The sequence below is a fragment of the Carassius gibelio genome, chromosome A8 (genome assembly GCF_023724105.1).
Source record: "Carassius gibelio isolate Cgi1373 ecotype wild population from Czech Republic chromosome A8, carGib1.2-hapl.c, whole genome shotgun sequence".
NCBI classification, from domain to species: domain Eukaryota; kingdom Metazoa; phylum Chordata; class Actinopteri; order Cypriniformes; family Cyprinidae; genus Carassius; species Carassius gibelio.
The window spans coordinates 9,824,581-9,838,876 of NC_068378.1; the positions used below are offsets into that span (position 1 = coordinate 9,824,581).

General features: G+C 40.1%; 1 protein-coding gene and 1 pseudogene across 1 annotated transcript; one reads left to right on the forward strand and one right to left on the reverse strand.

The window, feature by feature from the left end:
• The window catches only part of LOC128018115 (transmembrane protein 132D-like), a 114,268-nt pseudogene that overhangs the window by 54,409 nt on the left and 45,563 nt on the right, over positions 1-14,296 (forward strand).
• Positions 5,487-8,008, reverse strand: LOC128018382 (putative cyclin-dependent serine/threonine-protein kinase DDB_G0272797/DDB_G0274007). The gene is made up of 2 exons (XM_052603868.1): positions 7,671-8,008; positions 5,487-6,718 (listed from the first exon to the last, which is right to left on the reverse strand). Exons 1-2 carry the CDS (start codon positions 7,699-7,701, stop codon positions 5,610-5,612), a joined length of 1,140 nt encoding a protein of 379 aa, XP_052459828.1. The 5' UTR covers positions 7,702-8,008; the 3' UTR covers positions 5,487-5,609.

Here is a 14,296-nt window from a genome sequence, read left to right on the forward strand (position 1 = left end):
GCCGATCTCGTAGACGGTGAGCTCCACTCGATCAGCGGGAGCTCAGTCCTCATGTATCCGCCGAGAAGCAGCCTCACCTGGGATAGACCTTCTGATATGTGCCGCTGGCTCTGATGTGTCTTTAGTGGTTAAACATAAAATATAATTCAGCTGCGGGGTAAATCTAACAGGTTTTCTTTGGTCTGTATTCAATTTATCTATATGTTAAAATGAAAATAAAAAGGCAAGTCTATATAATATTTATTTCATTGTAATGGCTGTATATAACGTTACACTTATCCCTGAACTAAGTACATTTCTACAGCTGTTATTATGTTTAAATGAAAATGAAAGGAGGCAGTGGTATTTTATATCCTATTTCGTTTTATTGTAATTATACTGAGGGGAAAATTGCAGTAGCCATAGCGATCTGAGTTCACGCAGCATTGGTTGAGTTCAAACACCATTTATTCGGATAATTTTCAAATATTACTGTTATTGTGTCATGAAATGTAATTGTAAAAGTATTTCAGGCGAGAATGTAGTTGTTTGAAACTCTAATCTGTTGTTTATTTATAAAGACAGCGCCTATTTAAAAATGTGTTTCGCCGATCTCGTAGACGGTGAGCTCCACTCAATCAGCGGGAGCTCAGTCCTCATGTATCCGCCGAGAAGCAGCCTCACCTGGGATAGACCTTCTGATATGTGCCGCTGGCTCTGATGTGTCTTTAGTGGTTAAACATAACATATAATTCAGCTGCGGGGTAAATCTAACAGGTTTTCTTTGGTCTGTATTCAATTTATCTATATGTTAAAATGAAAATAAAAAAGGCAAATTTATATAATATTTCGTTTCATTGTAATGGCTTCATATACACATTTCCCTGAACTAAGTACATTTCTGCAGCTGTTATTATGCTTAAATGAAAACGAAAGGAGGCAGTGGTATTTGATATCATATTTTGTTTTATTGTAAATATACAGTAAGGAAAATTGCAGTAGCCATGACGAGCAGACTGAAGTTATCAAGTACACTGCTGTTTATTGAGAATGAGGAGATGCGTCCATAGACAGTAAAAGAAATGGACACAGCGACCCCATTGGAACTCAATTGAGACAAATGAAGCCCAGTTTTAGCGTTTTTTAGCACTTCCGTTTCTGACGCGCAGACTCAAACTAAGCTTGAGGACGTCAGCAACCTGTCTGACAGATGTAAATGTTCTAGTAGCTGTGCGTACAAACTGCCATCGTTAATCTTGCAGAGACGGCGAGCTTGAGCGGGGAGTTCTTTGTCGTGAGTGAGCAGGAGTAAGTATTCTGATTAATTATTTTGTATAGTATTTTAAAATGTAACGCCAGTACGCCATATTAAGTTAATTGCCTGCGAGCTTCTACTCCTGTCTGTACGGTAATGCGACAGAGAGCCGAGTGGTTATGACGCAATCGTTAGCCTATTTTTTACAAAAACTGTTTATACGGGGCCATAATGTAACATAGAAGGTAATGGAGCCCTTTATACATTTTCGTGTATCTTTAGAAATAAATAATGGACAAACAGAGTCTTTAAACGCCTCAGATGTAAAGTTATTCGCTGTCAAAGTGACGCCAAAATGAATGGGAGTCAATGGGAATGCTAACGCAAGTGAAGTTCTGCTAAAAGATGGCAGCCCCCACCCGACTTCAACTTCCGGTCGAGTTCCTTGCCCCCTGGATGCGTCACGGTAGCTTGCTGTCACGTGACTAATTGAGCCCGTCCGCCATTTTGGGAGGATACGCTATCGGTTGCCAGGGGCAACAGCGTAAGAGCGATACAGAGAAGGATACAAATTGTAACGGATATACGGATAGAAATTACGAGAAATTATATAAATAAATACATATAATATAGAAATTAAGAAGAAATGGAGAAGAATGCGGCAAAAGAAAAGGGTCCTTACAGGGAGAAACTTACTACCAATGCCAAACAGAGGTATTTAGAGAAACTGGCTAATATTAAAAACGTCGACCCATACGAGCTGCCTGCAAGTGAATGGAACAAAGACCTAGACTCTTTACCACCATGCACTTACATGGAAATAGTTAATTACTTGGTTTTTGGCATCAGTTATTACACTATGCTAGAATTCAAAAGCCTGAAATCATTGGAAAGTTATGAGACATTCTGCTGCGGCTGGGTGCGCGACTTGGTCATCTACAAGCCCCCAAACTGTGAAAACACCGTTGTACTGGCAAAGGTAAGTTGCTTCATCTTTTGTCAAGTCAAGTCACTTTTAATTATATAGTGCTTTTTAAAAATCCAGATTGTATCAAAGCAGATTAATAATATAATAATAATAACAGTAAAATAACAAAGTTTGTTTCTGCTGTAACTTACAGCAGCTCTGGATCAAACAGTGATGGCATTCAGTTCAATGAAATTGTGTCAATTGGGGGTGTAACAATAACGTGTCACAATATATCGCAATACAAAAATGCAACAATATATATTGTGGATAGTGACAATATGTAGCAGCTAGTGTGTATAGTTCACCCAAAATAAAAAAATTACTGTGTGAGGGGAAAAAAATCAAGTTTACAGATTTAGTGTCAGTACTACATTAAACTACTATATATAAGCGTTGCATATAATGTATAATAATGCAATGGGGGAATATCTGTGGGTCCTGCATGCAGTATGTCTGATGTTACCAGTAAAAAGTGGCCTACTGTACATTATTTTAAATATATTTTGTCAGTGACAGAGTGCAAGCATATTCGTCTAAAATAATTCTGTATTTTCAGCTTCAGAATCATGAATATTGTTATTATGGTGTCTCTATTGTCCTGTGTGTTGGGTTTCCAGCACCAAGTTCAAGCCTATTCATTTACACACACAATTTAATACCGAATCAACTTTTATCATATGTCTTGGAGTATCGCAATGCTATCATATCGTGAGTTCAGTATCGTGATATGTAGGCTATTGAATCGTTTCATGAGGGTATCGTTACACCCCTAGTGTCAATGCAGGCAGATCAAAAAATATTGTTGAATATAAGGTGAATATTATTTTGTATGTTAATGAATTTTAATGTGGGGTGTGTAATGTTGTAGGTTTGTGTGTGGGGGCTTGAGTGCATTAAGGGCGAGAGTGCAAGGCGTATATGTGATCCAGGCAAGGCTGCAGACAAATGGAAATGTGAAGTGTGTAACTTGAAAAAAAAAAGTGACCTTTGTAATATATACCTCTTGTATTTAACAGGTCATGCATTCAAGGCGGCTCAGCGAGCCTCCTCTCACACCATGGGTCATCCTTACACCATTGGGACAAGTGTGTTCAGCCCACTGCACATGCATGGCTGGTGTAGCTGAGTCATGCACCCATGTTGGAGCCCTGCTCTTTATGGTTGATGCCTGTGTCCGGTTGAAGAAAAAGGCCACAGTCACTGATGAACCGGCCTACTGGATCCTGCCAAGCAGCATCAACAAAGTCCATCCAGAGGTTGGCCACAGCATCGACTTTACATCTGCTGCTGCCACACGCAGGTCTCTAAACAGACGCATTGATGGTGAGACCCACACCAGTCCTGCGTTGAGAACTCGTGCAGCCAAAACAACAAAAAAAACACCCACACCAACACCGGAAGAGCTGGAAACATTCTACAGGGATCTCCATAACACAGGCACAAGATCAGCCATTTTGAGTGTGCTGCCAGAATACTGTGAGGAATTTCGAGACCCTGTTCTGCCCATCAGAAGCTTACAGTCTCTGGCAAATGTTCGTGGCACTAGCCTTGATAGGAGTGACCGGTCAGCGCTGATGAAGCACTGCCAGGCCATAAGAAACATCGTTGATGTGTCAGAGGAACAGGCAGTGCAGACTGAGAGAAGGACGAGGGGACAGCACACCTCTTCACTTTGGTTTGCAGCACGGGCAGGCAGAATCACGGCCTCCTCAATGCACAGTGTCTATGCAACAGACATCAGCTCACCAGCTCTCTCCACCATAAAGAGGGTTTGTTACCCTACACGCGGGCCAGGAACGGCCGCCACCAGTTGGGGTATCAAACAGGAGGAGACAGCAAAACAGGCATACACCACCCACACAAAAGAACAGCATAGAAATCAACAAGTGCAAACTTGTGGGTTTTTTGTCAACCCGGCCTTCCCACAAGTAGGAGCATCACCAGATGCCATTGTGAGTTGCACCTGTTGTGGAAAGGGCTGCATTGAAATAAAATGCCCAGCTAAGTACAAGGACTACACAGTCCTTGATGCATGTGCATCAGATGACCGCAATTTCTGCCTGCATGTGGTTGATGGTCAGGTGCACCTCAAGAAGAACCACCAGTACTACAGCCAGGTCCAGACTCAACTTTTTGTAACCAGCAGTGCATACTGTGACTTTGTAGTGTGGACACTGAAGGACTGTGTAATTCTACGCATAACTCCAGACACCTTTTTTTGGAAGGCACGGCTTCAGAAGGCACAGGAGTTCTTCCTGAAGGTGACTCTCCCTGAACTCGTGGTGCAATATTTCACACTACCACCTACCTCCCAAGCATCGTTTGGCCCCAGTGTGCTACAGCAACAACAGCCACTGGAAGTGCATGTAAAGACACCAAGAAAGCAGCCTGCCAAAAAAGACAAAGCACCAAAGAGAAATAAGTCAGTGTGGTGTCTCTGTGCTGGACCAGAGAAAGGTCAAATGGTGGCATGTGACAACGAGAACTGTACAGTACAGTGGTATCACTTCCATTGTGTGGGGCTTGTGGACACCCCTTCTGCTGATACTCCTTGGTTTTGCCCTTCTTGTGCTGATTAATGTTTGATGCACATTACATTAATGCACTTTTTATTGTTTACATTAATGCACTTTTTATTGTTTACATTAATGCACTTTTTATTGTGATTTATTTAGAGCATATTGTGAAAACATTAATACACTGTTCATTGTGAGTTCTCAATAAATACTGTTGTCATATAAAGGTGTTTAAAGAGTTTATTTCAAATTTACAGTAATTTCATTGTAGATTAGCTTACACTTTATTTTAAACAAAAAGTCTGCACTCAGACAACACTTTTGCACATATTTACCAAGGCACAGCAAACAGTGACAATCTTGTCCAACGCCATTATGTTTTCACCTTCACATTTGAGAAGCATGTTCACAGGTACAGTTGAGTGTAGGAATTTAAATTTGTTCCGCACAACACCGATCACCCTCTCCACATGAATCCTGAGATGTGCTATGGCCCTAGTCTCCTCCACATCTTTTGCCTCCAGCTGTGCATGACCCCTTGTAAAAGTAGGTACCTTAACCTCAGCACACATCATACCCACACTTTCCCTGATATTAAATCCTCTATCTGCCAGCACAATGTCACCTGGCAACAGTTTGTTGAGGAAACCACTTTGCTCTGTTACGTGTTTGTCACTAGCGCGCCCACCCCACCCTTCGGATATGAAAGAAATTACAACCTGGGGTGTAATCACAATTAGATATTTCATGGTGTATGCATGTTTATACTGAGAAAAAGTCTGTGCCCTTGCAAGTACATTTGAGGGTTTTTCAATAAAAACCTCAAAACAGTCCACAATTGCAGCCACATGTTTTCCAAACGATTCCACAAACTGGTGTGGCATACTGGTCAATACACCAATGGAGACAGCCGTGAGTACATCACACTAAGAGTATGGTGAAAGGCATCACTGGCTGTTGTCCTATGCACCCGAAACAGACGGCCGAGGTGCTGTATTGGCAGGTCTAGTCTAAGGCGCATAAGAGTCATCAGGACAAGCTGAAAGGGTGAGAGCTTCTTCAAACTACCTTGAGGCAGATAAGGCATGAGACTGAGCAGAAGTGTCTGAAACATTAGATAGGTCGGAAGTCCCGTGTAGTACTTCACTCTGTTATCATCACCACTCAGAAAGTTCTCATTCATCTGGTACTCTTCAAGCTCCTCTTTCAGCTTTCTGTTTTCCTCCAAAAGACTGTTGATAACATCCCGTCTAGATGAGCAGAGTGCACATTCCTGTGTCGGGGATGGCGGCTGCTCCTGGTGCTGTGCCGGGGATGGCGGCTGCTCCTGGTGCTGTGCCGGGGATGGCGGCTGCTCCTGGTGCTGTGCCGGGGATGATGGCTGCTCCTGGTGCTGTGCCGGGGATGGCGGCTGCTCCTGGTGCTGTGCCGGGGATGATGGCTGCTCCTGGTGCTGTCCCGGGGATGGCGGCTGCTCCTGGTGCTGTGCCGGGGATGGCGGCTGCTCCTGGTGCTGTGCCGGGGATGATGGCTGCTCCTGGTGCTGTGCCGGGGATGGCGGCTGCTCCTGGTGCTGTGCCGGGGATGGCGGCTGCTCCTGGTGCTGTGCCGGGGATGATGGCTGCTCCTGGTGCTGTGCCGGGGATGGCGGCTGCTCCTGGTGCTGTGCCGGGGATGATGGCTGCTCCTGGTGCTGTCCCGGGGATGGCAGCTGCTCCTGGTGCTGTGCCGGGGATGATGGCTGCTCCTGGTGCCGTGCCGGGGATGATGGCTGCTCCTGGTGCTGTCCCGGGGATGGCGGCTGCTCCTGGTGCTGTGCCGGGGATGGCGGCTGCTCCTGCTGTTGTCCCGGGGATGGCGGCTGCTCCTGGTGCTGGGTCCTGCGATTTACTTGTCGCAGAAATCTCACTTCATCTGTTTGCCTAACTTCACTGTGGCCTAACCGCAAAGATGGTTTCCAGTCAGGGTGGTTCTCCAACATCTCATATGATGGTTTACCTAGAACATAATAATTTGATTAAGAAAACTCATAAAATGAATCAATGCTTTAAGCTGGAAAACTCATTACATTAAAACATCTTGCAGAAAAAAGGCTAAGGACATGAGGGAACAATGCATCTCTGTGATGTCCTCCAAAGTGGGGAAAGTTAGTGTAGAGAACCACTGTGTGGGGCAAACACATTACTGCAAGCTCATTTCACCGACAAGCAAGCATAATGTCATGAACAGAATCTCAACTAGTTTTGTTAAAAACAACAACACTGATGGTTGGCCATCAAGTATTTTCAAAGAAACAACAGTTTGGTAGATACAGTGCTAAGCATAAGTGAATAGACCCATGCTTAAGTTGACTAAAATGAGGAATAAAAAAATTCATCTTTTGGAAATTGATCTAATTGCCTTAATTTAAAAAAAAATCAACCTTTAAGGACACCAATTTTCTTTGTGAATGAATAATGTATCGTAAATAAATAAAAGTTCTTCCTTAAAATACAGGGTGCATAAGTCTGGACAAGCTATGTTAAATTCCCATTGAGACAGGCAGATTTTTAAAGGCCAGTTATTTTATGGATCCAGGATACTATGCATCCTGATAAAGTTCCCTTGGCTTTTGGAATTTAAATAGCCCAACATCATCACATACCCTTACTACCATACCTAGATATTGGCATGGTTTATTTCAATTAGCCTAATAGCTGGTTTGATTTGCATTGAGAGATGATCTTTTGGAAACTACCCCATGCCAATCTCTAAGTAGGGTGATTAAAGCAATAAGATCAATTTACAAAATATGATTTTTATTCCTCTTTTTAGTCAAATTTAGCATGGATGTATTCACTTATGCTTAGCACTGTAGTTAGCTAGCAGGCTAGGCAACAACGTCAGGTGTACTTCGTGACTTTAAGAGCTGGCAACATAAACACATTTAAAGAATTTTTAGAGAACTTACCCGAATGAAAATGCAGAGAACACACTCTCATCGACTCGGAGATGCGGTCGAAAGTAATGTCCTTTCTTCTAATTGCTGCCACCCAAGAAATCCGACGTCTCTTTGTCACATCGGAGACATGCTCTCCCTCATGCTTTTTCCATGTAGGGAAACGAAAAAAAATGTAAAAGATGGTTCCTACGGTTTCCACGACAATCGTGTGAGACACTGGAGCAGTTTTTTACACAGCAGTGTTTTCCAGGCATTCTCGAATAGAGCGACAACCTCCTCTACTACCAATGTAAACAATGAACTGTGCTGGCCGGTATCCTCCCAAGATGGCGGAAAGGGGAGGAGACGCGGTCTCTGGGGGCGGGGCGCTGTGTTGTGACGACATCTCCTCATTCTCAATAGATTTACCGGACTTGCGTCATCGCGGATATCACACTCCTGAGACGAATGCACAAAAGGGGGCCAAGATGGCGGCGTTGTAGGTGGTTGTGTGTTTGTTCTACAGGGAAATAGAGGTGAAGTGGTGATATAACCAACTGTTTAGACTGTTGATAACGTGGTCATAAGTGGGAAAAGTCATATAATTCCATTTTGACATATTTCTGTATGGGAAAAAAAGGAAAGAAGAAAGTCAAACAAGCGTGTCTTGACAATATGGCTTCCATGGTTGATCAGTTTGAGGATTCAGCATCGGTCTGTAGTAGCACAGGACTGAAGTCACAGCGAGACACGGAGTTACAATGGTTTGATTCGTGTCCAAACTTTGATAATGAGGTTATTGTCGCTGCTCTTTCGAATACTCCTCAGAAGCCATCTGCCAAAAAATCGAAACGCGCGGAATCTAACGTTAGTGGAATCAGTAATGAGGATGTCTTGGCCGCAATACGCGAGCTGGCTTTAAAGCATGACAAGACTTTTCAAAAGATTTCAGCGATCGAAACTACCACCGAAACAACCTCGAAACAAATCCAAAGTCTGACAGCGACGGTGCAACAGCTTGTTGTTGATGTCGGCATTCACAAAGAGGCGCTTATCTGGAATCGGAGATCCACTCTATAAGAAAGGAAAACAAATCCGTGAAAGCAAGTCTACAGGATTGCAGCCGTTACAGTTGGAAATGGTGTCTGAAGTTGCACGGTGTTGCGGATAAAGATGGCGAGGATGTCCGAAGCGTGGTTCTTAATATACTAAAGAAGATCGCTCCTGGAATCGGAGACGAGCTAAATGACAGTGTCGATGTTGCTCATCGTCTGGGACCGAAACGAGCGGATGGTAAGGCCAGATCGATCATAATCCTCTTCTCACTGCGTCGCATCCGTGACTTGATTTGGGGTGCTGCCAGAGGCTGCAAATTTCTACCTGACAACAAACTGCGTCTTTCGGAGCCTCTGTCTCCCGACGATAGAGCAGCGCGGGACAAGTTGTGGCCTCTCGTGAAGAAGGCACGGGAGGAAGGAAAGAGAGCAAGCTTCCGCAGCTCTTTTGCTTTGATTGACGGGAAGCAAGTCTTCTATTCTGATGTTACCTAAGCTGACTGCACTGGCTTCTTTTCTCATGCAGCACTTTAAAACGCACAACGCGATTAACAACAGTATCAGCATAAAAACATACATAAAGTTGTGTGTAACATGGAAGTTACTATTTTTGATCCCCCTTAATTGTTATCCTTAATATTAGTCTTGAACTTTTTTTTTTTTTAATTCTTTATTTGTTTTTCACCCTAAGTCAATATATTTCATAGGTTATTAACCACCTCTCCCTTTACATTTAGGGTTAAGCTAAAGAAAGCTACTTTTTGTGGTTTTGTTTAAATTGTTTGGTAGTTCTTATGGAGTACAAGTTCAAATCGTTGTCTGTTGCAACGTTGAATGTTCGAGGTTTGCGGGATGGTTTAAAAAGAAAAGCCATTTTTTTATTTTGTAAAAGAAGTGCAGCTGATCTTATATTTCTTCAAGAAATTCACTCAGGGGAAACAGATGTTAGATTTTGGAGGAATCAATGGGGAAACTCAATTTTCTTTAGTCATGGCAGCAATCACTCGGCAGGAACTGCTATTATGTTACACCGTTTTAGAGGGACCGTTTTAGAAACTTTGAGTTCTGAAGAAGGCAGATGGGTTATTGCCGTAATCAAACAAGATAATTCTACCTTCATAGCTTGCTGTGTATATGGTCACAATTCTTCTGCATCCAACAGAGTAATGTTCTCTCATTTAGTGGATAAACTTAGGCAAGTAAATAGGAAGTATATTGATGCTTATTTCATTTTGGGAGGAGATTTCAACGAATGCATAGATGATTGTCTGGACAGATACCACCCTAGACTTGATGGTGGAAAAAATTATGACTTAATTTTTTCTCTTTGCACAGATCTCTCCCTGACTGATGCATGGCGGTTCTTTAACCCTTATACAAAAGATTTTACCTGGTCAAATAAAACTTTATCTCTTAGATCCAGGATTGACTTTTTTTTAATTTCTTCTTCTATTCTTAGCTATTTAAAAGATATTTCTCACACCATTGCCCCCTTATCTGATCATAAGTTAGTTTTTTTAAAGATAAGTGACGTCCAGGATAATCCGAGACTCAGGGGTTACTGGAAACTTAATAATACCTTGCTAAAAGATCAACAGTTTAATCATAGTATCATCAAGCTTATCAAAGAATTATTCACTGATTTAAATGGGGATTATAAAAAAACATGGGAGTTCTTTAAATATAAAGCCAGACATACAGCAGTTGTAAGAAGTAAAGAAATTAAAAAGAGTAAATGTCAAACTGATTCAGAGTTGGTTAATAAACTTAATGAATTACTGACTAAAAGTAAAATTACAGAAGAAGAACATTTAGAAATAAAAAAGTTAAATTTGGAGCTTGATAAAGCCTACTTAGATTTGGCTAAAGGGGCATACAAGGTCTCGTGCTAAATGGTTGGAGGAGGGGGAAAGCAATTCTAGTTATTTTTTTGCCCTGGAAAAAAGGAACGGTCAGAGGAAAGCTCTCTCTGCACTAAACATTGATGGAGTCATTTCTAAAGACCAAAAAGTAATATCTGATTTTGTTTCAAACTTTTATAGCACTCTTTATACCTCTAATTTCAACAATAATATTTCTGAGAAATTTATTGATTTAATTAAACACCATATTAAAGTTATTGATCGAGAGTATAGTCAAATTTGTGATTCTCCTTTATCTATTGATGAAATCAAGCAAGCTCTACATAAAATGAAAAAAGGTAGATCCCCTGGGATTGATGGGCTCTCGGTAGAATTTTATCTTCATTTTTGGGAGTTTATTAAATTACCATTATTTCATATGTATAATGAATGCATCAGTCAGGGAGATATGACGGCTACTATGAAACAGGGAGTCATCTCTCTTATACCCAAGCAAGACAAGGATCCTTTAATAATCGACAATTGGCGACCTATTACTCTGTTAACATTAGACTATAAAATATTAGCCTCTGTCTATGCTAAAAGATTAAGTTATGGTTTAGACAATATAATTTCAGAATCTCAATCTGGTTTCATGAAAGGCCGTCACATTTCTAACAACATAAGATTAGTACTGGACTTGCTGGATTATTCCGATTTAATACATTCTGATGGTCTCATACTTTTTCTCGACTTTCATAAAGCCTTTGACTCCATAGAACACAAATTTCTTTTTCGTACTCTAGAATTATTTGGATTTGGCAAAGCATTTATGGAGACTGTATCCATGTTTTATAGAGGCATTAACAGCTCAGTAATTGTGAACTTTGACACTTCTAAGAGGTTTAATATATATCGTGGAGTCAGACAGGGCTGTCCAATCTCCCCATTTTTATTTCTTTTAGCCACAGAGTTACTCTGTCTAAGAATTAAACAAGATGAAAGTTTGAAAGGAATCTCAATTTTTGACAGAGAGTTCAAAATATCACAGCTAGCAGATGACACTACGCTGTTTTTGCAGGACAAATGTCAGTTACCAAAAGCTCTGGATTTGGTTGAACAATTCTCATGTGCCTTAGGTCTAAAACTTAATACTTCGAAATGTGAAATTATGACAATTCATGATATGGATGATATAGTCTTAGGAGGCATCCTAGTTAAAAAAAGTGTAAAATATTTAGGAATTCATATCAGTAGAAATGTAATCAGTAGACATCATTTAAATTTTTCTGATAAAATTATAAAAACGAAACAGATCTTTAATATCTGGCTTCAGAGAGATCTTACATTATATGGTAGAGTTCTTTTATCTAAAGTTGAAGGGCTCTCTCACTTTGTATATTCTGCTCTTTCTTTGTTTGTCAACGATAAAGCTATAAAGGAAATTAATAAAATATTTTTGGATTTTATCTGGAAAAATAGACCGTACAAGTTAAAAAGAGATGTCCTTACTAACTCCAGAAGCGAAGGTGGCCTTGATTTTTTGGACTTTGCAGACACTGTAAACACCTTTAAAGTAATCTGGCTGAAAAGATGCCTTGCAAATCCAATGTCAATGTGGTTTTTTATCCCAAATAAGATATTTGACCAACTTGGTGGCCTATCTTTCTTACTGAAATGTAATTTTCTGCCTGGTAAGTTACCTATTTCCTTATCTAACTTCCACCATCAATGTCTTCTTTCCTGGAAATTGTGTTTTGTCCATGGATTCTCCCCCCATAAAGTTCTCCTTTGGAATAATGCTGATATAACGGTTAGAAATAAATCACTTTTTTTCCCTAGATGGTTTAATAATAACTTGAACTCTATTCTATCTGTGTTTGACAAGTCTGGTAATATTTTAACTTACGAACAATTTATGAATCTTCATAATTTTCCAGTCCCACCAAAGGAATATAATAATTTGATGAGAGCCATCCCAGTAGGTTTAACTCAGTTAATTTCAAGTCACCTTAAATTCAGTAAAGGCAACAGTGTTTATCCGGCTTTAAGTTTGGGGGGTATTGGTATTTTTGATCGGAAATGCAATAACAGACATATCCGCAATATTTTTCAGACAAAAAGAAAGATTGTTCCAAGAGGGAAATTCTATTGGGGTTCCTTTTTAACAAATATAAATTGGAGAAAGGCCTGGCTCCTGCCAAGTAAATTTTGCATTTCTAATAAGGTAAAGGAGATCCATTTTAAAATCCTTCATAAAATTTACCCCGTTAATCTGTCTATCTCAAAATATTCTAATGTCGATGAATCATGCTCGTTTTGTGGTTTTGTGGAGGAAACAGCTGCCCATTTGTTTTTTGATTGCGGTGTTACCAACAAACTATGGGGTGACATAAGCACCTACATTTCTAACCTTACAAATGTGTCCCACACTTTTATCCTCAAAGATGTTATCTTTTATTATGAAAATCCAAAGCTATTATCTGTTGAATATGTTGTTAATTTTCTTATATTGAATGCAAAATTTTTCATTCATAAACAGAAATGGCTTAAGTCTCCTTTGTCTTTCCCCCTTTTTCTTATGGAATTGGACTCTCTTGTTTCATCTCTTAGACTTACAAAGAACAAAAAGAGTAGCAAGTTTTTGATGTATTATGACAACTTTTCCAAAAGAATGTAAGTTTATTTTTGCACTTTTTATGTATCAATAATACTATAATTTTATATGCAAATCCAGAAGGTCTATTTTATTTTATGTTTGCTTCTAATTGGAGTGTATTTATATGTCGCTTCCCTGTGTTTTTGTATATTTGTAAAAAAATTTTTCTTGCAATAAAAAAAAACAAAAAAAAAAAAACGAATGCACAAAGTCCAACTACCGAGGATGCACGTCCAAAATCAGCGTACTTTTTTTAATTTTTTTTATCAGCTGTACTTTACACCGGTACGAGAAACGCGCGCAGACCTACGTCACCAGTCTATTTGCCTAATCTACCCGGTACTTTACACCGCGGTGGAAACGCAGAAAGCAACAGGTCTGGGGGGAAAAAAGTTCCTGGGAAAAAAAGTTCCTGGTACAAATGTTCCGGGTAATTTCGGTGGAAACGCGGCATAAGTACCAATAAACAGCCAATATGCTAGTAATATGCAAACTAATAAGCAACTAGTTAATAGTGAATTGGTCCCTAAAGTGTTACTGGGTACTGCTAGTCGCTTTTAGGGGGGTTTACAGGGCAAGGGATTTTCTCATTTCAGAGAGCATTATATTGGATAAGAAATAATCGAACTCTTTTTATTCATGAACAAAACAGTGCTGTTTGATAAGCCTAATGGTAATGGTAAATTGCTTTTAAAAATTTTAGTAAAACAATATTGATATAGCTTATGTTTATTTTTTTATGTATTACATAAAGTTAAATTAAGTGACCTTTGTTTCCTGAAAACCTGTTTCATAAGTGAGCTGGCATTTTGCATCTGTCAGGATCTTTAAAGTTCAGAAGTTTATCCCACTAAGCTGGTGATTCCCATTCACTGTATAGACAATATTGGAAAATGGGGTTTTGTCCCGTGAAATAATCAGTTTTTGCTTTTCACTTGTTCTTAACAAAATGACTTTGATTACATTAAGTTGTATCAGTCCAGTGCATCTCTGGCCCAAATTATCTAAATATATTGACACCATTCATTTCAACCTAAAATTTTGTGTCGCTGACCATAATATGTTTACATATGAAATGGTGCACAGCAAAATCACCAGAGT

What these genes read in the sequence shown, in the direction of transcription:
- LOC128018382 (XM_052603868.1), bottom strand. Translation starts at nt 7,701, where the DNA reads ATGAGAGTGTGTTCTCTGCATTTTCATTCGG. An exon ending in TTCTCTGCATTTTCATTCGG is followed by an intron (nt 6,719 to 7,670) that starts GTAAGTTCTCTA and finishes ATTATGTTCTAG; the next exon opens with GTAAACCATCATATGAGATG.